This window comes from Opisthocomus hoazin, chromosome 1, assembly GCF_030867145.1.
Source record: "Opisthocomus hoazin isolate bOpiHoa1 chromosome 1, bOpiHoa1.hap1, whole genome shotgun sequence".
Classification (NCBI taxonomy): Eukaryota; Metazoa; Chordata; class Aves; order Opisthocomiformes; family Opisthocomidae; genus Opisthocomus; species Opisthocomus hoazin.
The window spans coordinates 107,419,203-107,444,956 of NC_134414.1; the positions used below are offsets into that span (position 1 = coordinate 107,419,203).

At 49.9% G+C, this 25,754-nt stretch overlaps 1 protein-coding gene across 3 annotated transcripts in view; it reads left to right on the forward strand.

Annotated features, from left to right (window-relative positions):
• Positions 1–25,754, forward strand: part of RUNX1 (RUNX family transcription factor 1) — a 170,338-nt gene that overhangs the window by 94,931 nt on the left and 49,653 nt on the right. For all 3 annotated transcript variants that reach the window (XM_075445484.1, XM_075445540.1, XM_075445606.1), the window contains exons 3-4: positions 3,212–3,465; positions 8,462–8,618. In XM_075445484.1, coding sequence (XP_075301599.1) covers positions 3,212–3,465; positions 8,462–8,618 — 411 coding nt within the window. The remainder of the gene's footprint in view (positions 1–3,211; positions 3,466–8,461; positions 8,619–25,754) is intronic.

Below are 25,754 nucleotides of genomic sequence, written 5' to 3' on the forward strand. Positions count from 1 at the left end.
GCCCCCCCCCCCCGGCCCCGGGCTCCCCTCCGCCGGGCCGGCGGGCGGCGGGCCCCCTCTGCCGGCCCCTCCGCGGAGCTGCGCCCAGGGCCGGCCCCGGTGCCGCCGCCTTGCGCAAGGCCCGGCCCGGGGGGGGGTAGGGGGGGCAGCGTGCGGCCCCGCTCTCCGCTCCCCGCTCGGCTGCCCGCGGCGGGCGGTGGCCCCGGTGGTGTCCCCTCCGCCGCCGCGCCCACGCCACCCCACGCACCCACCCACGGCAGCAGCTGCCGCTCCCCCTCCCAGCCCGCCCGTCCCGGGGAGCGCGGCCGGCCGCCGCCGCGGCTGCTGAGCTGGCGTGGGCGGCAGAGGCGGCGGCGGGAGGCGGGCGGCGGCGGGGAGGGGCGGCCCCGCCGGCGGGAGAGGAGCCGCGGGCGAAGGAGGGGCGTGAGATTTCACGGGGGGATCCCCAAGCCTGCGCCAAGAGCGCGGGCGGGGACGGGCGGGGGGCTCCGCTGCCACGGCGGCAGCGGGTCGGGATCGCCCCGGACCCTGGCCCGGCTCACGCCAGCGGCGACCTCACCACGTTCGCCACCAGCGCCGAAAAAATAAAAATAAAAAAAAAAAAAAAGGAAAACCACCAAAAAAAACCCAAAAAACCCACAACCCAAACCCCAAGCCAGCCCCAGAGGGCAGCCACGCCTCCACCCGGCAGCCCCGCTACCGGCTCCGCGGGCCCAGGCCGGCTGGCGGGGCAGGAGCCGGCGCCCCGCCGCTGCCCGTCCGCCCGGGGGGCGAGGGCGGGGAGCCCGGACGGTGGCCGGGCTGTGCCGGGGCCGGGTGGAACGTCCCCCGCGTAGGGTGGGCCCCGGCGGCCCGGAGGAAGCTCCCTGGGGCTCACCCGCGGGACGCGGCGCTGCGGGCACCTCCCGCTCCTCGGGGCCGCGGGGTCCGTGAGCGCCGGGCGAGCGGGACCCGCACCGGAGGCAGGCGGCGCCGGGGGTCGCGCCGCTGCGCCGCTGCCCTCCCCACCCCTCCGGCAAACCGCAGGCGCGGCGCCCCCCCGCACACGGCCGCGGAGGGCCCCGCCGCCGTCGCCTTCGCGGCGGGCTCGGGGAGTGGCAGCCCGGGGCCCTCCCGCGGCCGCGGCGTCCCGCCGGCCCGCGCTCACCCCCCGCGCCCCACGGTAGCGGCGGCGGCGGGCGCGCCAATTCCGGGAGCCCCTGGCCCGCGGCCGCGCCCTGGCTGCTCCCGGAAAGGGCTGTGATTGGCCGGCGCCCTCCCCGTATGCAAAGCAGCCGGGGGAATGACATTCCTCCGCGCGCCGCGCGCCGCAGCCAACTCGCTCGCGGCCACCTCCATTCATCCCGGCGGCGGCGGCGGGAGCGCGGCGCGGACCCCGGCCCGGCGGAGCGGGAGCGGGAGCGGGAGCGGGAGCGGAGCGGCGGGGCCCGGCCCGGCCCGACCCGTCCCGGCGGAGCCCCGGCGCCGTCTGCGGCCGGCCGGCGGGACGCCTGCGCTCCCCCGCGGCTCACGTGAAGACCCGAGGGCTCTCCGCCGCGGAAACGCGCGTCCCCGGCGCGGCCGTCGGGGCCGGAGCCCGTCACTCGTCACCCTGGGCCGGCGACTTCGCCGGGGCGATTCTCCCCGCGCCTCTCCGCCTCTCTCCGGGGGGGGCAGCGGCTCCTCCACCCCCGCCCGCCGCCGGCTCCTCTTGTGCGGAAGGAAAGCTCTCACTCCTTCGAAAGTAGTGGCTTACTATTACTTTTTTAATCGTTTTTCTTTTTTTAATTTTTTTTTATTGTCGCTGGTGGTTCGCTTTTGGTTTTCAGTGTCGCGCGTGTGCGTGGGCGCTCTCCGCGCGGGTCGGCGGTGCCCATCCCGCTGGCTGGAGGCGGCCGAGGGAAAAGCCATGCTTCCGAAAGCAGGCTTCCACCTGCTGCGGTTAAAATATTGTTAAGCAGCCGGTTCCTGTGGCCGAATTAGAGGAAGACTGCCTCAGATACCGAAAGGGAAAAAAAGAAAAGAAAAAAAAAAAAAAAAAGAGTTGGCAATGACCGCCGAAGTTGTTGCAGACTGTCGGTTTGACTGCTGGGGAGGACGTGAGTGAGAGAGAGAGAGCGCTGTTGCACACACAAAACCACAGAGAGAACCCACAATTTAACCAACATCCCCAAACCCAAGTTTTCGGCTGTGGTGGACCTCTTAGCCTCAGAGCTCGCGATCGGCTGCGACCTTTCTTTAAGCTGATGAAAGACGTTAATGCCAAAGACGAGTACAAAGATAGAGATTAAAAGCGCGAATGCGATGCGCTGAGCTTCGCTTTTCTTTTCTTTTTTTCCTTTTTGCGCAAGAATGATTGAAAGGTCGTGACACGAGTACGCTCAGAGCAACGCGAACCAAACTACTGAAGCTGGTTTTCAAGGCTGCTTAAAAAGAAAAAAAAAAAAAAATCTCTCGGAGAACATTAATGGATTCCTGTCGTGTTTAAATTCTCTACAGATTATATTGTAAATATTTTATGAAGGACGGTATATGTGTGTGTGCGTGCGTGTACGTGAATATCTATACACCGTTGTAGCCAGCTGACCTTTGATCAGCAAGCCCAGCTCGCGTTCTGCCTCCTCTGAAGACCGACTCCGAATTTCCCTCTCTTAAAGAGCGATTTTCGCCCGCGGAAGACGCTGATGTATTTCGTTGTCTCTTTGGGACTGTAGAGAAACCACCTGGAAGGAACCGATAGGCGACTGACTCCCCGGGAAGCCCAGAGGCTTTGCGTGTGTTTCTGACCGCCTCTTGAGCTTGACTCGCCTCATTTTTTTTTTTTTTTTTTCTCCGCCGTGCTTGGGAGTTCGGAAGGAGCTTTCCCCCTCCCCTCCCGGTACCTCGTCGCGGCGAGGCACGGGGGTCGAGGCGCAGCCCCCCACCCCTCCTTCCCCCCACTCCCCACCCCCCTACGACCCTTTTCGCTTCTCGGATTAACGGGATCGGTTCCGCAGCGCCGGGACGCCAAGAGTTAAGTCTCGGCGCTCTCGCTATCTCAGCCGCACTCAGCAAAAAATTAACTTTGGGGACTGGCGCAGAAAGAAGTTTCCCCCGGGGTCCTCAGCCCGTGTCCGTTTATGTTGGTCCCCAGAGAGCAGATCGCTGAAGAGTCACTCTCGTTTCGCTGCTTTGTAAAAACTCTGCGGAGGTCTCTCACTCAAAAGGCTTGTTGTGATGCGTATCCCCGTAGATACCAGCACCAGCCGCCGCTTCACGCCGCCCTCCACCACGCTGAGCCCGGGGAAGATGACCGAGCCGCTGCCGCTGCCCGGCGCCGAGCACAGCGGAGCCTTGCCGGGGAAGCTGCGCGGCGCCGACCGCAGCATGGTGGAGGTCCTGGCCGACCACCCCGGGGAGCTGGTGCGCACCGACAGCCCCAACTTCCTCTGCTCCGTGCTGCCCACCCACTGGCGGTGCAACAAGACGCTGCCCATCGCCTTCAAGGTACGGCCGGCGGCTACCGAAAACCGCGCTCCCGGCGGGGAGGGGGGGGGGCGGGGGGCGGCGGGGAGGGCGGGGGGGCACGGGGTGGCGACCCCCGGGCTCAGACCCCGCATCCGGAGAGGGACCCGGCCGGCCTGGGAGGCAACGTCGGGGCCGGCGGTGGGTCGCAGCCGACGTCGCGCCTCCTTCCATCCAGCCTTCCTCCTCTCCATCCTTCCTTCCACCCTTCCTCCTCTCCATCCTTCCCTCCAACCTTCCTCCTCTCCATCCTGCCTTCCAACCTTCCTCCTCCCCATTCTTCCTTCCACCCTTCCTCCTCTCCATCCTCACGGCGGGGGCAGGCGGTGGGCCGGGCGGGCTCTCCCCGGCCGCTGCCTCCCTTTTCGCCCCGTTCATAGCTCCGGTAGTGAGAAGCGACTCTGCTCAAGGGGGAAGAGAGGGGGGGGAAGGAGAAAAAAAGGGAAAATAATAATAATTATAAAAGGGCCAGACCCGGGAGTTGGGCCGCCCTGGGGACGCGGCGCCGGGGCAGGCGGGTGCAGCCGCCCCGGGACGCAGGGCTGCTCCCCGCCAGGCTGCCAGCGGCTCTTCGCAAAAAACCCCACAGCTTCCCCTATTTTCTGCCTGTTTTTTTATAATAGTAAATGTCGGGGCCTACCCTGGGCAGACCGTACGGGCGCTTGGACTGCTCCTGTTTTGAGACCCCCTTGCTAAATACGGTAGCCCAAGAAAAACAGTGGCAAAATATGGGGGGGGGGGGGGGGGGGGGGGGGGAAGAATCCCCCGGCTCCCTCCCTGCCCTGGGCCGCTGCCGGGCGGTGCGGAGCCGTTGCCGGGACCCCGCCGAGCGGAGCCTCCCGGGCGGCTGCGGGCGGGGACGGGACGGGACGGGGGAGAATTGCTGCGCTTCCCTCCCCTACCCGGCCTGCTCTCCCGTTACCCGGCTTCGGGCAAAATTCTTCCCCCTCCCGCCTTGGTCGCTCTCTTTTTTTGCCTTGGGTCTATCGCTACTTCTCTCTCCTGCGCTGGTTTTCTCGCTGCTGATGTAGATGCGCTTCCGAGCAGGGAAAGGGAAAGGTAATTCTCCTCGCTACCCTCTTCTCCGAGGCCGGGGCCGCGGGGACGCGCAGCTCGCTCCCCAGGAGCCACGGGGTTAGGTTTAGGGTCGGGATCTGCGAAGTTCGTGCTCTTTTTGGCGGTCACCGCTGGAGCCCGGCCGCCTCGGCACAGGTTTTAGGAAGGGGACCAGACCCGAGTCCTTCCGACGGCTCTTCGGGGGAGGAGGGAAGTGGGAGAGGGGAACCGGCTCAGCTCCCAGGGCGCGGAGGAGTCCCGCCGGGAGGCAGCTGTAGCGAAAAGTTTTATTGCGCCTGGGAAGTTTTCTTGTTTTACCCGCGTACGAGTGCGGGGAAAGGGAGGAACTCGTCGTCAGGGTCGGTTCCTAAATTCGCACATTCGGATTAATTATTACGCTGTCACCCACGCAGCAGGCGGCTGCCGCTAATTACCCGGGCAGCTCTGCTCCTGGCAGGCAGAGTTACGGTGCGGGGCAGGCGTGAAAACCCGCTCCGCCCCGCCTGCAAGGGAGATAAGCCAAGTCCCCGGGGGGGGCTGCCGCTTCTCCCGGGGGTCCCCTGCTGCCGGAGGACCCCCCCCCCCGCCGCCTCCCCGCCGTCCCACGCGTGTCAGCCCCGGTCACCTCCCGGCGGGGCGGGGGAGGAGGACGGCGGCGGCTCTCCCCTCTCCCCTCTCCGGCCCGGCCAGGAGCCGAGGGGTCCGGCAGCGGGGGGAGGGCCCCTCTCCCCAGCCCCCCCATCCCGGGCAGGGGGGCCTTGTGGCGGCAGGCGGCTGCCCTGCTTAGGTGGGAATCGGGAAAAAGCCCCTCGGGCAGGGAGGCTGGTTTCGGGGGGAAATTCGCCGCTGTCACCCCCGCTCCCCCCTCCCGCAGCCTCGACGAGCAAGACCCCGGCCCCGGCTTCTGCGAGCGAGGGGTCGGGTTCCCCAGGCAGGCGAAAGCCAGCTTTTGCGACGCTGAGGGGGTTTAACCTAGAAATACTCCAGCGGGGAAGAAGAAACATAAACCAACAAAAAAACAGAAAACAAAACAAAAACCCCAACAGAAACCCCGGGAGGGCGTTCGCTGAGGAGCTGCTGCCGGGTGGCGCCGGGGGCACCTGCGGCCCCCGCTGCTCCCCGTCCCCCCGCGGTCGCTCCCGCCGTGGAAACGAGCCCCGAAGCGGCTCGCCGGGCGCGAAGCCGCCCCGCTGGTGTTGCACCCGGCGCTGGACGTTCGCAGAGGCGTTTTTAAAAGTCGTAATTTTTAAGATCGTTTGGAACGGGAGCTGGAAAATTCGGTTCGGTTCATTCCCGTGCTGCCAATATCTTATTTGCATCCGACAAAATAGCGCCGGGTTTTATCAGGGATTTGCTAACAACCATTGCATCAACAAAAACAGGGACACGGAGAGTTTTCTCTTCACATTTCCTTAGAAAAATTCACTCATGATGCTTCATCTTTACGATCAGGATATTATCTCAAACCCAAATGATCATTTCCATGAATTATTTTTTTTCTAAAATAAAGAGTGAGTCTGAGAAGCTTAGAAAATAGTACATAATAACTGTAATAAGTTGCCATACAAATTCATTGTCAAAAAGCTGTTAGGAAAGAATTTAAATCTGAATTTAAAAGCCCAGTTTTGTTTGATTGATGCAGCAGAAGTAGGTAATTTAGATACCCGGCAGCGCTGCAACTCTGATACTCTTCTCACTTCTCTGGAAATACGTATTTTTAAGAGCTAAAGAGTACAACAAAATACTAGATAACCCCAGTCAGCAAGTCCCGACTTATCTGTTTAGTCTTTTTTCTACTGTAAATGTTTGTATTTCTAATCCTATTGTCTGTGACTTTTAACTCTAGTTTCTTTTCCGTGCTGTGCAATTTTTATACTCGTTTTTTCTAATACATTCTTCACGTGTCTTATCGCTGAGGTTGCCTTCAGTGTAAGTTGAAAACGGTGATTTAAAATGTTTGCTCTGTAAGAGACAACTGACCCTGGATCCATGAAGGTTTTTCGTCCCTCAGAATGCTGGCATATATTTCCTTAGACAAGCACACAAATATTTGCATCGTGGGGAGGTGAGGCTAAATGCCCCGTTTTCCCCTTTCCCTTTCTTGTGTCTTTAATATATGTGCATGCATTGAGGTTTTACGGGAACTTTTGAAGCGCTGGGTGAGCGCGCTGGGTTGGCAGTTGCTGATCTCGTGAGCCAGCATGCCTCATGGCACAGCGCTGCGCAAGGAGAAAACTCACCAGCTGCAACACTTCGAGCAGGTCAGTTTTATGGCAGGATCAGGGAAATGTGAAAAGCGTAACGCTGAGCGAAGCGCAGGCCACAGGGACGCGTTACGGCACACAGAGGAGAACAAAAAAGCAAAAGCCAGGGCCGCAGAGGAATGGGAAAGAGGAAGTTGAAATAGATACGTAAAGAGGGAATTTTGACACAGTGATTTTAACTTTGCATGTGGAAGTGAAAATAAGGGTTATCGGTGACAAATGGGAGAGCACTGAAATGAGAAGGGCAGCCTCCTATGGAAGGAAAGGCTGTGAAATACCTGAGGCTGGAGACCTCTCTTTTATTGTGGGAGGTAGCTATGGCTGGGGAATAAGCATCAGACAGACCAACTACAGGAGCCGCTGATCCTCTTTGGAAAGAACAAGCGTGATTAGAAACTAACAGAAATAAGACAGGGCCGTGACAGGTTAGAGCCAATTATAACTGCATGGACATAAGCTAGAAAATGCTAAGAGGAAGGAAAAATACCGAGCTGCAACTCAGAGGACATGATGCAGGACTACTTCCTCTTAGAATGTGTAAAAGAGGAAATAAAAACTAGCTGGATTTTTTTTTTCTTTTTTTCTTTGTTTTTTTGGTAGTAGTCCTGTGGTCACTACTGTAGACTTAATCGGGGGAACAGCAATGGGATCTAAAAAAAGTGTGATAGGGGACCTAATTCAAGCTCTTACTTTTGCCAGAGTTAATCAAGAGACACACCAGACATCCGTTCGATTGCAGCAGGGTAAAATTGTTTTGAGAATTCATTCCTGCTCAAGAAGATAAGATGAAATTGAATTTTTGATCGTTTAACCAGTGTGAACATTGTAGATACAAGTCAGAAAACTTAAGGTTAGAAATCTATGTATCCCTCAGCACACTGCATCAAAAATGTTGTGAATGCTGTGTTCCTAAATATTTGTTTGATAGATGCTGGCACCAAGGATACGCAGCACAAATGTTTCGGACGAGGTGAAAGCGATTGCCTGAGCGATTGCAGGTTTCATTAGTTCAGATCGCAATTTCCATCCATCAGGTCACGGGTGAGGTCCTAAGTCAATGATTTGCTTTCATGCTTCTAAAGGAAAAAAAGAAATTGTTTAGTAAGTTCCAATTAAACATTTGACTGAGGCCTGCTTTTCCATGAATTTATTCTGAATTTATGCTGGGCAGCTCTGCTCAGAGCGGTGCGAGGAAAAGACAGGGAACTGGTACAGCTGCGGGGACTTGGACCCTCTGAGTCCGTGAGAAATTGGCTTGTTTTTTTCTCTTGAATTTTACATCTCCATCATTGTGCTGACCTTGCCATAGCTTAGAAGGAGCGGCACTGATGTAGATCAGACCAGAGTAGGTTCCTGTTACTTGAATTTATTTATTGACAATTAGAGAAGTGTATTTTGGAAAGCTTATTTCATACATTTTTCGTGTCGGAGTGCACATCATGCCGTGTATTTCAGATGAGCATCAATGTAAAACCTTCTTTGTAGCTCAGCAAGCTAGAAATGGAGGCAATTCCTGTTTTCCTCAATCAGCTTCTTAGTCTACACAGATTTCTGCTGTTGCTGCTTTTTCCTGTGTTATCACGTTACCTGTTGCTGTTCTGTGCCTGAAAACGAATGTCACGTAAGAAAGCTGAGGGTTCTGCTCTTCGATTTCGTAGGTGGTGGCCTTGGGCGACGTGCCCGATGGGACGCTGGTGACGGTGATGGCTGGAAACGATGAGAACTACTCTGCAGAACTCAGAAACGCCACGGCCGCCATGAAAAACCAAGTAGCAAGGTTCAACGACCTCCGATTCGTGGGTAGAAGTGGAAGAGGTATGTATTTGTTCTAAACTACGCTTCGGTCATGTTCACCGGTCATGTCAAGTCCTGGTTACGTGGAGGGAATTTGAAGACGGCGTCTGTTGAGTTATCTGCAGCAGGGAATGCTGCAAGAGCTGGCGTAGGGCAATTCCAAAGGCAGAGAATTAACTCTGTGGTTTTGCTTGTTTTCTCCTAGCCCGTCCTCTGTGTTACCTCAATTTTTAAACAGTAAAATCTCACATTAAAAAAAAATGACATAGGCAGCAAGTCATATTATGACTTTGGAAGCCGCCCCGTCAAATTTAGAACAGTACGGTATTACCCATCTTTAAGATTAAACAGCATATTTTCAATTGAAATGAGAATTTTCAGCTTGTGGAAAGACCCATGACCACCTCGGGGCTCCCAGGCACTGTCTGCAAAAGCTAGTCTCTGTTACAGAGCGAGTCAACGTAAAATTACAAGTCATTCCTGCATAGGTCTAAATATTTTCTGGCTTCATCATGACCTGATGCAGGCACAGGGCACTTCTTCTGACCTTTCTTTCTCTGAAATAGGTGTAGAACAATATGCAGTAGTCCTGTTATTTAATGTTCTCCTGCAAGGTGGATAGGATAGACCAGACCAGAACAGAGGAGCTTAATATCTTACTTGCTGTGTCTCTGTGATAACCAGTAATTACTAATATGTAAATAAAAAGGTGTTATGAGCGTAAATAACAAATAAGAGTGGAAGCTGACTTAGAGTACAACTATACAAAAATATTGTTAGGAAGCTGCAAATAGTATCTGACACGTGCGGCTGGCGTCGCAAGTGAGTGGGCAGGTGTGCAGAGCTTGATCCGAAAGCCCGTAAAACCAACAGAAGGACCCTTCACAACTTCACTCCTTGTCTCTGGTCCGTAATCTTAAACCCCACAAATTCCAAGCAATCGTGTTTACCTTCCTATTACAAGATTATTTTAAGCACTCCTCTCGTATTGCTGCCCTCGTTGGTGTGAGCGGAGTCCCTTTGGCGTGGGTTGGGGGGTTCAGTCGGACCCGCAGCAGAGAGGCTGGTGAGCTGTTGTTCAGAAAAAGCTTGGAGAAAAGATTGGCCTCTGTGTTTTCAGGTCAAGAATGAAAAGAAATTGCACCTTCCATGTGACTTCATAGGATGCTTACGTATTTTTCTTCTGTTTCATTTGGGTCTTAAAGTAAAATCCGAACGTAACACGCAGGTGTTCCAAACACAACAGCGTCATTGAGGGAGAATTCAATGCTGCAACACTCACAGATCGAAACGATAGTGTTTACTGCACTTGAGTAGGTTTCTGTACGCTGCCTTTCTGAGCAATCTGTGCAACGGCGTCTCTCTGAACCAGACTGAGTACTCGGGGCTTGCTGACCCCTCCTCACTGTTTTCCCCTCCCTGTCTCCCCATGCGAGTATCCAAGCCACCTCCTGACGCATGGCTGCGTGCATGGCTCTTACGAACACAGCCAGGGTTAGGACCATGCTTCAGGAGAGTTACAAAAGTGACTCAGTTCTGCTTGCTCGCTCTCAAAATGTTTTATTCCAAACGGGAGATGGGTCAGGCTTCAGACTGAGGAAGTTATCCTGATTATACACAACAGCCTTTATTCGCCTTTGAAGTAAAATGCATCTGCAGATATTCTTCCAACGTAAATACAGTCAGCGACTGTGGAAGAGCATGGCCCTGTTGAAACATAGGTGCAAGCAACAAATACATTCGAAGAATAAAATACCAATCCGATCCCTTTGCATCCTGCAGCATTTCTAGCTGAGGATACGGTGGGAGATGTCTTATAAGTTGTGTTGTTTGGGCTGTTTTCAAAATGCACTTGGTGGAAAACACCCGCAGCTGAGAACGTAGCTTCATAATGCTAGCAAAGAATAATAACAGGGTAATGCAGAGAAAATTATATCCATTTACTGAAAACATGAGAGATGCTGTAATGTCTAAAAGTATCAGTCATTAAACATGTTCATTTGTTATATTAAAGGTTCCACCTTTTCAGTAAATGGAATTTGCATTATGATTCAGAGATGACTGTTTAGAAGATTCAAATGAATAGCTGGCAAACTGGCGGAGAAGCTAATAAAAACAAACCTGTAGTTCAGTTCCTGGCCATGGTAGTGAAGCTAGAAATCATAACAGTGAACTGCGTGATTTTCAAGGTCAAAATCCAGTGGCTGAGAGAGAGCAGTCCCTACTGGCGCAGAAAAGCCTGGCGGGGGGCGTCGCTGAGACCCTTACTGAGAGCGGCTGCTACCAGCTGGTCACTCGCGCACGGACACGAGCCGTGCACGTCGCAGGGTGTTCGGGTGCTCGGGAGCCTTTAAGGGATGGAGTGATTTGGGAACGCCGCATGCGATTAGTCAGTCTCCGAGGTTAAATCTCATCACCTCCGCTGGCTGCCCATCTTGGAGCAAATGACTAATGTATGCTTTTGTTTACCCCTTGAACAGGGGATTGTTTTCCAAAGGTGGGGACTGTTTGCTTTTGGTACGGGATTTCTGAGGTGCTGTTCTGTTGAATTTGTATAAAGCCTAAAGCATAAGGTAGCTGCTTCAAAGGGCATTGCTTCCTTTGATACTTCGCTAGAGGAAAATTAACCGAAACTTTGTTTGCTGTGTAATATTTGAGTTTGAATAAGTTCAGTTGCCACCAGTGATAATGCGATGCCAGGAGTATTGTGTGAACGGTGATTGAAAGTTCACGTTGGTTACAGTCAGAGGGGACGCGCTTTGTGTACCTCGGGTGAGTTAAAATCCCTGCTGGAGAATAAGGGACGGCTTCGGCCGGTGATCGTTTGCTGCGCGTCTGTTGTCGCCCAGGTGTAACCATCCCCATCGAAAGCCTTGCCGAACCGATGGCAAGCCACCGCTCTCTCCCTTCCAGGAGAGTAGGGAACTGTCATTCTTGACATTCTTAATAAACAGTTTAGATTTTCTTCTGTGGGCTAGAAATGAAATCTAGCAAGACGGTCTGATGACTGTTTCAAACCTAAGACTATTGTCCACATTTTCATCTCAGCGAATACACGTCTGTGCTGACAGGGAGAGAGTTACAGCAATTCCCCCAGTTCGGGGGTCTGATGCTGCCTGTCTGCCAGAGCAGACGCACCAACCAAATATTGGCCAAATCTTCAAGAACTGAACTGTGTTTCAGCGTTCCTTTCGTATCTGAACAGCGAACAGTTGCTCTGTGTTGCTCTGCCTGTGCCTGTCATTCAGAATTAAAAAAAATAACAACCCGCACTTGATTTTCTTGACACCCGGAATTGAAGCTGAGAATGTCGCAGGCCGCCCGAAACATCGAGATGGTTGTACAAAAGCAATTTGGCTCTTATTCCTGAACAAAACAGATTTACATTGAAATTGGCTGAGCTCCAGAGTTACTATTCCTCACCCTAGTTTGAGAATGCTACTGGGAAAACCTGCCCGTCTGGCTTGTAAGCCCGAGTAAGTAATTTCTGAAAGAAAAACGTAGTTTAAAACTTCAGCCAATCTCAGTCCCCCTCGCCTGATTACCTGGTTAAAAAAAAAATCTTTATTTTTCTCCCTCCATTCATAGACGCTTCAAACTTCAAAATGCTACTACTGCAAAGTACCCTGTTTTCTTAATGTATAATGAACTGGTTTGGGTTACTATGATGAAATAAATCTGATGCAAAAAGCCTGACACTGTAGAAGTTCTTTGGATAAAATTAAAAATAAATAGTTATTTTGGAGAGGGAAAGCTCCGTGGCTCAGTAAGCATTACATATTTTCCTCATGGACTCATTAATCCCAGTAACTATCTTCTTTGTAGAACGTAACATTAAAAAAACCCCAACAAATAAACATGTTTTCCAGATGAAAATAATTATTAATAGGTTATCATAATAGTAGCTAATGGGGAAGAGTCTTGGCTTGCTGCAGAAGATCTCAATCAAAAGCTGAGATCTGGAGATTCATGGTGACTTTCCAGCAGGGACTTATTAAAAACTGTGTCTTGGAAAGGACTGAAAATAAGCCTATGTATATATTTTCTACCACCTGTCAGGATGAGACTCGTGAATAAGTTTTGCGATAGTTCTCAATTTCTACAGAGCCAAAGGAGTACTCCTTTTTCACAGGAGTAGCTGGTAGGAGAACTTAAGAGAGAGATATTACCAAGCATAATCAGAAGTTTCTGCCGCCAGGACTCTTGCTTCTGGATATAATTTTGGGGAAGAAAAATCAATTTAAGCTGGAATCTCAAAAATACTTAAAACCCAGAAATTACTGGCCTGCATTCTGAGTCCAATTACTTTTATTGGTCTTCTGAAGTCAGAATTTTGTTCCTTCTGTGCAGCTTCAGCTTGTGGTTGCATTATTTGAGCACTTTGTTAAGATCTGTTTCATTTTTTTGCTCAAACGCATTGGAAATTATAGAAGTATGTGCAAAACAAAGCAGGATGCTCTTCAATAGGATTGTAAAATCAGTATTAAGCAGCCGGCCGCGTCCTGGTCCAAACCATTGGAATGCTTCAGGGGACGCGGTATCAGATACTGGAGTAACAATGAGCCGCGCTTGCCAGACGGGACGAAAATAGAAGAAATCCAACAGCAATCAAAACTGAAAAAAGAGTCGATTGATGGAGTATAAAAACAACCGGTTATTTATGCTCGGGACCGACACGCACCCGGCGTTAGCAGGGCCCTGCGGCCAGCGGGAGAGCAGTTCGGCCGCGCCGAGATGGGCAGCTCCGCTGAGCCGTCCCGGGGTCCTGCCGGGCACAGGCAAGGCAGGTGGGATGGGAGAACAGCCAGTGGGATGGGAGAACTGGACGTCCGCAGCGCCGCTCGCCCGGGGCTGCGATGCCGGTTGTGCTGCCCCTGGCCAAAGCAAGGGGCTGGTCCCTGCCCCAGGTGTGTGTCGGGGGGTCGAGATTCCTCACAGGACTCTACTTGGTCCAGTCCAGTCTGAACGGTGGATTTTTCTCTAAAAGACAGAGGGCAGAAGTGGTGATCTTATTTTTAAGTGACTCAGGGCTTGTTAGTTGTGTCTTTAATTTGAATGGAGATATCTGTGTAAACCGGGTAGCAGCAGAAGAATTCGGCGTGCAGACTGCCCGTGCTGGTGCGGAGGAGCCGATACCTAGCTCAAGGCAAAGGGCCCCGGGTCGGCGTCGGATTGATCGGCAGCCCCAGCCCTTTCAAGGTGACGGCTGCCTCTGCGCTGGCCTTTGGCTGGGACGCAGTGGCAGGAGGAGGGGAGGGGAGAAGACTTTCCCACCGCGCCAGTGCCGTCCGAGTCGCCCTCGGCACACGCTCGCTACGTGCGGCCGGGTTTGCATGAATCGCTGATTGTGTAAGAAAGCATACGTACGATGCAGCTCCGCGCGGGGGTTTGACTCGGAAAACATCATGTGGTCCGTGAGGACGAGCATGACTGCGCCTGGCCTTTGCCAGCTCCCAAACACTCACTGCTGAGTTACTTAAAATTTCGTCTGGGTGAAAAAAACCTCTCGATCAGAAAGCGTCAACAGGAGAAAAATAATGGCAGAGCGATTTGGAGAGCTTCCTGTCTCCGGGAGCATTACTGCTGTAAACAGTGGCCATGCCAAGTGCTGAACCACTGCCCTCAGTCCAATAACAATAAATCTATTTTTTGGTTCTGCGGAGCTCTGCTTGCACATTTTTGAAACTCAGGCTAATGATGAGGATGAGGCAGCCGCTGTCCTCTGAGCATTTTCTTATTTTTCTGCCACAATAAAAGGAGTTGGGCTTACCAGTAGACTGCTTAGGGAAAACAAAGAACCTCTCTAGATGAAGAGGTTACATAGTTTCGAGAGATTTGTTTGCCCTCCAGCTTTTTTTTTTCCCCTTTGTTTTTATTTTGCTTCTTATTTTAGTGTGCCCTCCTTCAGGGGCTGCTTGAGTTGAGGTGAAAAAAATAATAATTTTTGTGTCTACCTATGTACCTATGTATATATGTACCTGTATTACAGCCCAAGTAACAGCTGCTGTTTTGTCACCATAATAACATGATTCTGAGAGATGAATTAGGACCCTGGCTCCAGGGCTGGCTAGTGAACTTCAGATGACTGTCCTATGGCACACAGATCTTGTCGGCTCACTCAGGATGAGCAGAAGTGAGGATGCTGCAAATCAGTGGCTTACAATTGCTGTCAGGAGAGTCTTTTCCAGCATAGTCATGTGCATAAACTCGCACTGGTCTGAATCAGTCTCTGTTCCCTTCTAAAAAGCCTTTAGCAACAGTAAAAAAAAGACTCTTTTTTTTTTTTTTGTATTGCCTCAATGCTGTGTGACTGTACACTTCTTTTGTTCCCATCCTACTTCTCCCTCATTTTTCCCATCATATCATTTCAACACAGTTTTCTCAGCCTCTCCAAATCGACCTTGTTGTCTCCATCTCTGTCCTGCATCAGCCTCTGTCTCTTCTCCTTCCCCTGCTGATGCTCTTCCTGCCCTTTCCCTTTGAGAGCTGCTGCCTCTCAGCTCAGGTTGGGATTCCTACATGAGCCTTTATCACAGGAGAGCGTTTTGGCCTCAAAGTGTGCCGCTAGGAACTATCCCTAATTCCTTCTGCCCTTTCCCACCGTTCCCTCCGAGGACGTGGAGCTACCTGCCATGAGGTGCAGGAGTGGGCAGTGCGTGGGGGAGCGGGAGGAGGGGGCCGGGGCGAGGAGGAGGGAAGCAGCTGCGTTGAAGGCTCGATGCCATCAGAGCACTTCAGCGGGGCGGTGCTTGGAGCAGTGTGTGTGCACATCAGTTCCCTGAAATTTAGGGAGGAACTGAAGGAAATGCTTTGGCAAGACCACAAAATTTCCACAGGCTAGACTTTATGCACCACGACTCTAACAAAGCTGCTCCCGTATCTGAGGCCACAGAGGTTGCTCTGTGTTGGAAGGTTGTCTCTGGTGGAACTTGGCAGGTTCCAAGTTCGTAATGGCAGTGTTATCTCCCCCATCACTGACTGTATGGATATCCATCGAGTGACCCCAGAACTCTTCCAAGCTCTGAAATCAATGTGCATTGCATTAGTGTAATGAGAACATGGAGGAGTCCTTCCTCTGAGAAAATAAACTCAGAGTAAACAGTCCCAGTGCACACTCCCACGCTAAGTCAGCTACTGAAGAAGTGACTTGTCAGGTTGTCTTCTGGCATTCACCTGCTTCAGGCCACTGCGGGAGGAAGTCCCTCGCTTGTTAAAATGGCCCTGATGTTCGTGAAGGTGCTCCTCACCTTTCATATTCAGAGCAGCCCATCGCTCTTCGCTCTTCGGCTGAACCCGCACATTCCTGTTCCCTGTACCCGGTGCCTCTGCCTGTGGCCCTGCCGAGGGGTCATTGTCTTCATCGCTCCACAGGTCAAGGAGCGTGTTTGTTCCCAGCTCCAGCTCCAGTGCCACTAAGGCATGCCAGCATCTGGGATGGTCCCAAATTAACGCCAGGCTGGAAGAAGGGAGAGGGACTGAGGCAAAATCCAGGTCTCAGAGGGGTTTTTCTAGGTTCACAGGACAACGCATCATGAAGTGAAGGTGCCTCAGAATAGGATCTGCCAAAAACCACAACACCCACTACACCAAGGTTTTCCCCGTTTGAAAATTAGGCAAAGGACGCGAACAGGGCTTTGAGGGGTTCAAACACAAAAGCAGCCCTTGGAGAAGAGACTGGAACAAGGCGCTCCCCTTGCCCCAAGTGCTGCAGCACCAGCCCCGAGAGCCAGGCATGCCTGAAGGACCTCTCCACCCAAAGGACCTCCAGGCGGGAAAACACCAGGGCTGGGGACTCTGCCACCCCACCGCAGCCATCTGGCCAGGGTGTTTTCGTGGAGGTGCGAAGTGCATGTCTGAGGCACGTCCTGCAGAGCAGGGACCTTCCCTAACTCTCAGAGCAGGTGAAGGGGCCACCAGGAGAGGCTGAGACATCAGGTGAGGCCCCAGCAGCAGCTCCCAGCCCAGATGTCCCCGAGGAGAGGGGCAGAGGACGTCTCAGGCTGTGGGTCCAGACTGGGCTGATGGTGCCGAGCAGCTCCTTCCCAGAGGCCGTGAGGGCACAGGGGTCTTCAGCAGGGGAAGCCTCCTCAGATATCCCCTGCGTCCGCTGCTAGGCTCCACCGGGATCGGGGGGTGGGAGGGCTAAGAGGTGTAATTTCGGGCTTAAGCGTTTAAATCAAACCTGAATCCCACTTCAGGCAGCTAAATCCTCTTGTGAATCTGGGCCTTAACCTTTTCATGTCTCTCTCGTCGCCTATAAAGCGCGGGTGATAATTTCTACCTCAAAAGGCTTCTTAATGGTTTGAAATTATAGCTGGGTTAAGGACTATTATTAGGCTTAAAGATCCCAAGGCATTTTCTGTGAGAAGGTGGTAGCTCTGCATTGAAGGTGTTTCATTTTGAACTGTCCTTTCCATCTGGTGTTCCTGGTGCCTTTTTTCCCTTTCCCTGAAGCATTCAGCAGTGACACAGCAGTTTGCTGAATGATCATTTCTTCGTTCTGCCCTAGAGCTGTATGCACTTTGTGGAGGCTAAGTAATTTCTGAACGCTTATTCACAAACAGCTCAAGCTCTGGTACAGAGAAGCACTTCATTTAAAACTAAAATGATATTGCAGTGAGGAAAAAAATCAAAATTCCCTGATATGTAGTAGGTCATAGCTTGAAAGCAGAGGTTCAGTTTTGGGGGTAGCCCACTCATAGGAGCATCAGAGATGTCCGTTAGAGTCATCTTTGAGGAAAAACAAGTCCACCCCCTCAAAATCTGTGTTCAAACATCAATGACATGTACGTTTGTATAAATTGCGTATATACACTTTGAGTCTTTAAAAGATTTTAACAGTAAGAATTGCATTTTAAGACTCCAAGTGTAATCTCCCTGTGCTGCAGAGGCCGGGCACCCCACAGCATCTCATTCTTCTTGTGCTGTAATTATTGTCTCCACCCGAGTCCAGAAGAATTTTATAGTGGTTACTGCAGCAACTCCACTTATAGTTAGAGGCTGCTTGGCTTTTCCATTAAAAGGTCTTCCCCTCATCCCAGTCTTTTAATGCTTTAATCCATTTTGCAAACTTGATCTGCAGGCTTTCAGTGTAAGAAAGCGTCCCACCCCAAAAATTCAGTTAAAACAGGTCACTGGGGTTGTCTTTCAGAACAGAATGGAAACCCACTCACTTTTTTTTTCATAGTGTCAAACATTGTTGTTACTCTGGTGCACATGCTCAAGCAAGCACATACATCTCCATCGCAAAGCCTAAACCTGGTATTTACACAGGACAGAAACCTAAGGATGCTAAAGTACAAATAATGTTCCTGCGAGCCAAATTCCTACCACGGCTTCAAATAGCCTCTCTTCTGAAATTAGACAACATCACAATACAGGGGGATTCCTGGTGGGTTTGTGTGTTTCTGGATTGTTGGTGCTGGTGTACAGAAGTGACTAATGTTGACGTTAACTACTGTGTGTCACCCTAAGATGACTATTGTAGGATACCCTGTCTTCAGAGACCTACTTCTTGCCAGTCCGGTCCCAAGACTCTTGACCGTATGTCTCTTCTTCTCAGTTAGTTCATTTGTGTCCTCAAGCTTAGAGACGTCTTCCTGCCCACCTTCTGCTGCAGCTCCCTTCCTGATAAATGGCAGGATTTATGGCCATGACCGCTTGGTGCCCACACCTGGTATCTCCTGCTACTCCACTGCCGTAGGTTTTTCTTCAGATAGAAGTAATCGTCCTTTAGTGGCATCTCTGCTGAAGCACGTGCACAGGATTTGTGTGATGGAAAAATAGCAGGAAGGTAGTAGAAGCAGTGAGCTGAGGGAAGCAACCTGAAGGAGTCCAGTTGAGACGGATGCCTTCTACACCTGAGCATTTCAAACTAGTGCATTTCAAAGCCAAGTTTCTTAAGCAGAGAAGGGCCATCGGGTGCCTCGGGTGCCTCGCAGGCAGACAGCGGAGCAGCGGCTGCACTTTTACACACATTGTCAGGCTGTCGGGGAAGGGATTAGCACAGAGGCCCCTGCAAGGCTGGAGGAGGCGGTGGACGGTGTCATCGTGACAGCACATGGAACTGGGAAGTGAAACCGCTCATCAGCGCAGAAGTGAAACTGGCTGCACGCAAACTCTTGTCAAATTAAAATGTAAACATCTGGCCAAAAAAAAAAAAAAAGAGAAAAACGGTGGCTGTTTTAGTGAGCTGAGTCCCCCACCCTTGCAATACTTGAGAATGTGAGCGATCCCTGTTTGTGCAAGAATCACTCTGCTGAGGGCTTCAGATCAAACACTAAAGGTGTTAGTTGCTACTGTGGTGGCTAAAAAGCAGCATTCAAGCAAATGCATGATTTTTGAATTGGTGGTGACATGTTTCTGGGATGCTCGGTGCTGGCATTTTTTTGTTTATTCCAGGAGGAAGATGCTCTCTTTTTTTCCTAAGGAGGGGGATTTGAATGTTGGTGCCACTGTAGCACAGCAGCAGGGAGGAAAAGCAACTTTAGGACCTGCAACCTGCACGGGCATTCTCCAGTGCGAAGGGAAACGTGTAGTGCAGGGGACAGGTCTTGTAGCATGCCTGGTGCACCCAATGGCAAGGGGCATGCACAAAACATCGCTGTGCCTCACCAATATGTGTCTGCTGGGATAGCTGCTGAGGGCCTGAGTCAGCCTGATGTTAACAGCTGGAAGTTACACCGAGTGTAGAAACTCGGAAACGTGTCCACAGTGTGCAGACTTAGGGTTATGTTTTTGACTTAGGAAATTAGAATATCGTCAGGGACAATTTCCAGGAGAGTGTCAGGGACTGCTCTTATCACGTAGTGGTACGTCTTACCACGTAGTGGTTTTAAGGTAAAATTCAGTTTTAGTGCCTGCTTAGGTTGACAGTATCTCTATTAAAGTTGTTTGATTTCAGCTACGTAATTTTGGTTGCTTAATATAATTCCTGTGTTGTCTTGGGTTAAACGTGCATACGCTTCACCAAAATAAAGCCTTGAAACTCTTCCACTCCAGACACAGCCTTCTTCTAGCCTTCTAGCTCCGGGAATCCCCGGAGCCATGGCAGGAGAGGCCAGCGGCTCTGCTGCTCTCCACCACGGCATTGGGCTTGTTAGCTGGAAAAAAAACTTGGAGAACGGGCAGGGAGGAGAAGAGAGAGATGTGCTGGTCTTGCTTAGGCACTCAGTAGTGCTGCAGGGAGCTGGGAGAGAAAGGGAAGGGGAGCAGCCGGCGCCATGCTCCCGCAGCAGCGAGTTGTTCCTCCAAGGCTTACTGCGAAGCAAATTCAGTAGCTCTTAGCTGGGTCCGAGTTTGCAGCAGGGCCACTTTTGGCCATTTGCAGGACGTCTTGGCCCCATATAAACACAGAACAAAACACCTATTGATTTAATGTGATGGAGATTTCATTCTGGGTAAGTGGATGCTGTGTAAACACAGATATAAGAACTTCCTGGAGGGAGACACTCAACAGAAATGTTCAAAAGTATACCTTTATGATGACCCAGGCTGGTCTGGCAGCAGGCAAGTGGGTGTATGTCCCAAATCTCCAACTTGACACACGCTTATACCCGCTAAACATCCATATAAATACACAAACAGATCCATTGCCCTTGCAACTGGTTTGCATGGGCAGTTCTTGCATTGCTTTGGGCAGTCACCCTGATTTGCTGACATCCCCCCATGTTTGCATTTATCTGTTTGGAGCGTTGGTCTGTGGTGGTCAGAAGTTGTAAACCATTTGCAGCGTGGTAGCGGATGAGGCGAACAACAGTTTTTTCTCATATTTAAATTAAGTGGTATCTGTGGTGCTGATGGTAAACAAATTATATTATTTTTTTGATGCTGGGTACTTCAGCTGCAGCTTTTTTTTCTGATTAAATAGCCACTGGACCAAACATAACAGGCAAAGTTATATCCTGACTGTACAAAACTGTCACCAGAGGCAGGAGAAAAGAGTCACCATCAGAGCACAGAATTTGGAATTGTGCAGGTTTTTTGCAACTGGAAAAGCAACTCCACACCTACTAAATATTTCAGTCACATGACGAGTAGCAGTCAACTAATGAAAGGTCAAATTATGTTTCCCTTTCTCGTCCTATTGATTACATTTGGATTATTCAGCATCTTAAATGATAAGAATGGTAAGATTTGGCCCCAGGGTATAATAGTCAACATTTGAGAATAACTGTGTTGGTAGTCTGTGTGTGTATTACATCCTGCCCAGAAATACAGTCAGATGTGTTATTAAAGTTCAGTAGACATCCTCACTTTGGCAGATACCCAGTAAGATGTTGTGAGAAATTGTTAAGATGTATAAAATTGATCATTTAGCACGGTTTAATAAAAGCAAGTACATAAGCACTAAGAAGTAGAAGCTGGATTAAAAAAAAAAAAAGTATCATAATCTTTCTTACTAGAACCTGGAAGTCTCTCACTAATATAATAGAAATGTCTGTAATATAATTTGTATTGCATTTCTGTATTACATTTCATGTTTTTCCATCTATACATTTTGTCCTTGTCAGCACAAGCGTTCTTGGCTGCTTTCCCTTTTTTCTTCTTCTTGTTATCTAATAATTTACTGTAACAATTAAAAAAAACACCAAAACTCTAATGTGTAGTTTGTGATCGTCAGAATAAATCCCAAAAGCAAAAGATAGTAATTGTAACCACATGATCTGTTGGCCTCACTTTCCCCTCCCCCCGCCCTGCCAACCACAGGCAAACTTCTGAAGCTTTAACTCCATTTTTTTCATTTGGATGAACCTTCATCAATGGAATGAACGTCCCTTTTTGCCTGAGAAAGAGGTGGATTAAAAGGAAGTGGTAGGTTCGAGATGTGGCCTCTCTTCCCCGAAGCGTGCCTGTTCTCACTCCCCTTTGTGTCCGCACATGCCGCCACTTACATTTCAAATGTGCCTTCCCACCCCCAGACCCATCTGGTCATGACACTGCTCTGGGATGACTAAAGCAGCACACAGGCGCTTCATGTGACCGTGTTGTCACTTGGGATTCATTTTTTCCCTCTTGGTTCCTCTTAAAAAATCCCAGGGGCCGCAGCTGACAAGCCTATTGCTCCCTCTAGAGCCCTTCAGTGCTGTTCTGGGGGACCACTGAAATAAACTCGTTGTGCTGGATGTGAGCTTGCTGCTCGTTTTGCCTCCAGCCTCTGTCAGATGGGGTGCAGACTGAATGCAGACTTCAAGTTCCTGTATTGCAGTGTAGAGCATGGGCACAACACTCAGATGCTTGGGTCTTGGAGGCTGATCTTCACCTTTTGCTGGGCCAGGAACAGTACTTCTGAGCAGTTGCCGGCGGACAATATTATGCTTTGTGCTTTCTCCTGAGGTCTTGCAGCTTTGCACAGCATCAAGGAATCTCACGAGCAATCTTGTAAAGTCATGAGCTGGGGACAACTGGTTTAACCCATCTGACTTCGGCTGTGAAGTTAGCAGTGACTCTTGAGGGCATTTTTGATAGCACAGTCCCTAGCAAACCCATCCACAGAATGTCAAGGTATCATTTCAAAAGTCAGTATTGTATTTTGGCCAGAAATGCTACCGTTTCCATTATTTTTTTCTAGAAGTGTTCTGACCTTAATGCTCTTGCAAAAATAAACATTACCAAGCAATTTTTCCTACCCCAGTTGAGAGGGAAGGCTTGATGGAAGCAGTGAGTCTTGTGCTCTGCCCTTACGCATAGGACGGTACAATTGATGTCTGTGGGAAGGGTTTCCAAAGGCAGAGCCCTATCCGATGTCTGCAGAATTTACTCCTCGTGCTCATGAGGTGCTATGTGCCCAATAATAGGAACTGCCAGCGACAGTTACAGAGAGAGCAACAGTCTCTGAAGGGACTCTTGCACCCCAGCAAGGCATAGCTTGACATGGACATCACCCTTCAGCCCTTCCATCATCAGCAAAGACTCCCACAATGGTGCGGTGGTGATTTGCTTCAACATGCTGAGGAACGCACCATAGACCCCAGCTAGTTTGTGTATGGTTTTCTGTAGATTTATGGGATGGTTTAACCCAAAGGGTCTCAGATTTTGATGTTAGCTAACAGAGGGCTACATGCTGGCTTGCTGTGACTGCTAGGATGTCATCAAATTGTCGTCCTGACTATTGGAGGCATCCAACACAGATCAGTGCTTCAGAATGCCTTCCTGGGGTGTTTGGTCCCTCTTTAGAGCCACTAGAGAGGTCAGTCCTTCACTTAGGCTGTCTGACTCAGTTTTGGAGGCACCCACATCTTTCTGAGCTGAGCAGAGATGCGAAGTGCTCAGAGTAGGTCTTCCACTGATAGTCAGGAGGTCCACTTACTTAGGCATCAGAAATCATGGCATCTAATATAGTCTCCAGTGCTAGGGAGTCTGAATACAGCCTCCACTGACTAATCTGGTATTATTTCCACCAGTTTCATCTGCTGCATGTTGCATGTGTGTGTGTCTGTCTCTGCACATGCTTGTGTGTAAGTGTATTATGCAAGTGTAAGTTGAAGATAAAAATCTGTATCATAATACACAAAAGCAAGGAGACGTTTATAGTCCTGCTGTCATCCCAAAACAGGTGTACCCATAAAACATGGATTTCACCAACAGCTCCTCCAATCTAAAGCAACCTTTGTCAACCAGACACATAAATGATGAAGAATGTAGGAGGTATGAACAAAAGTGATAAAATTAATAAAGCTGAATGTAAATGAAACAGAATAACCAGAGAAAAAAACCAGCCAGAATTATTGGTAAGCAGCAATGAGTGACGTGTAGGTTTATGGTTATATAGTCCTGTGGTTAACCAGTATGTGGTTAATGAATAGTCTTCTGTCAACAAGAAGTAAGCTAAGTATCTTCCTGCTTTTGCCAACTTGTGTCACGACCTTATACAGGCTCTGAGATCTAGTCTGTTCTCTAGAAAATCTTGAAAGTAACTTCACCTCTGTCTTCTTCTTTATTGTGGTCTTGTAGACTGGTAATATGGCCACGTTTGTCTACATTTCACTATCGTTCTACATTTTTTTCTGCGTTTCTTTTCTATCTGGAAAATCCACAGGAGCCTTCTAAAGAAATAAAATGACTACGTATTCTAGCAGAACAGCAGGAGCACCTTACCTAATGCATCAGCAGTTGTCAAAAAAAAAAAACCCAAAAATTGGGAAGCAAGATGGAAATACTGGAGATTAGTAAAGAGAATAAAGTATATTTTCAAAGTTTCTTTCAGTCTTAGTGATCTAGGTGTTGTATATACAGGGAAATTATTTTTGAGAAGAAGGAAGATCTACAAGTGCCTCTCTGATATTTGTTAAGTCTAATGCTATGAGTGATAAAGTTTTTTGGAGTGAAGTTTATAGAGCTTTATTACTGACGCCTCATAGAAAGATCTGTTGTGCTGGCAGAGGATGAGCAGCAAAGCTGTAAAGCTTTATCATGTAATTTGGTATTTAAAGAATGTCAAGAACACAGCCATCCTTGGTCTGGGTAGATGCAGGACCCAAGAGTTGAGGTCCGAAGGACCTGAGACAGGGATCTGAAATGGCTTTTGCTTCTGTTACAATTCTTTCGACCTCAGGGACTGCTTTCTAGCGAGGAAGAGGAGGTGGATAGACACTGGCCTGTGATTTGCAAGGGTTGTGTTTCAGCTTCTGGTTTGCCAGGGCTGTGATTCAGGATTATAGTCGGATTTAGTTGCAGCAGCCAAAGTGGTTAGCATCGCTGCCACAGGCTTCCGCTGAGATCGTGGCCAAGACACTTTATCTCCCCACAGTTCCTCATCCGTAGAGTAGGGAGAATACCTCCCTAATTCACAGGGATGTGATGAGGACAGTTTCCAGTAACAGCTACGTGTGTGTGCTAGCCGCGATGTTGATACAGACCATTAGCACCAGGGTAGGAATTGCATTAAGAGAAGTACTGAATTGCAAGTGAATGTGCATAGGGAGGGGGGGGAATATTGCTGCATTTATGTTTGCATTTATATTTAAATTTTTACTTATTTATATCGATAAACGAAGCACAATAAAAGCGGGAAGTTTTGGAAGGGAAGAAACAAGCCAGGTGGTAAAATGAGGCAGGTTGATCTATATGGGAAAGCTCGCACAGCATGTGCTCAAAGGAGGAGAACCTCAATTTTCTTACAACAGTTCCTGGTTATCTAACTTGGGGTGATGTCCCTTGATGTCTCTTACTGATAAAGAAGATTCGTCTCAGTATCTGAGTCCTCCACGATGCTGAGATAACCGTGCTAAACCTGCTGACAGGCAATGTTTTTACTGTTGTCCAGGCCAAAGCCATAATGAATGCATATATAAGGTCTTATCAAAGATTCAGAACGTTACTTTTGTTATTTAAAAAATGCCTGAAGTAAATGCTGGCATTGGCCAAAGGCAGATCCACGGGTAGGAGGATCTGAAGGCATTGCAGCCACAAGTGGGTAGGAAACCCTCCCCAGCAGCCATCAAAACGAGTACTTTTCCCAGCTTAGAGCCGTGGCATGCACATAACAATTTTGAAATTGCCTTCACAGTTTTCTTACTGAATAACAGAGAAACTAAGCGTAATGCTCTTCTATCTCTTCATAAAATATTTTAATTCTCTGTGGACAAGTTGTGAGGATTTATTTTTTTTTCCATTCCCTTATTTCTTGGCATTGCAGTAGCAGATTTTTAAAGGGTTCTCGTTCGCAATATGGAATTGATCTAATGCTAGCTGCAACCACAAAGCGTGGGATTTTACGATCTGCCTGGGGAATCTGAGCACCCAGTTCTCTTTAATTTTAACAAGCGCTGTTGATCAGATTCCCGTGGCAGTTTTAGAAGAGTCAGCCACAATTTCTAAGGCTCTCTGAACTAACACCCTTTAGAAAGTACAGATAACGTACCAGCAGTCATGTAGATCAGATAAAATCTAACTGTTAGGGGTAACCTCCTTTTTCTATGAACAAAGTGTAGATCATTTAAATATAAATTAATTTTTTTTTCCCAAACCTTTGAGCAGTTGCCACAGAGGGAATGCATCCAGCAGCAGGCAGCTGTGAGGTTATACACCCCGCTCTCTGGGCACATATCTGTCTTCAGATACGGACAGCTGTAGTGTTTTAGTGCCATTTGGTGTGTCTGACTGCTGTTTGAAATGAGGAGTGCACTTTTTCTCAACACCTTTGCTCAGTTACATTTT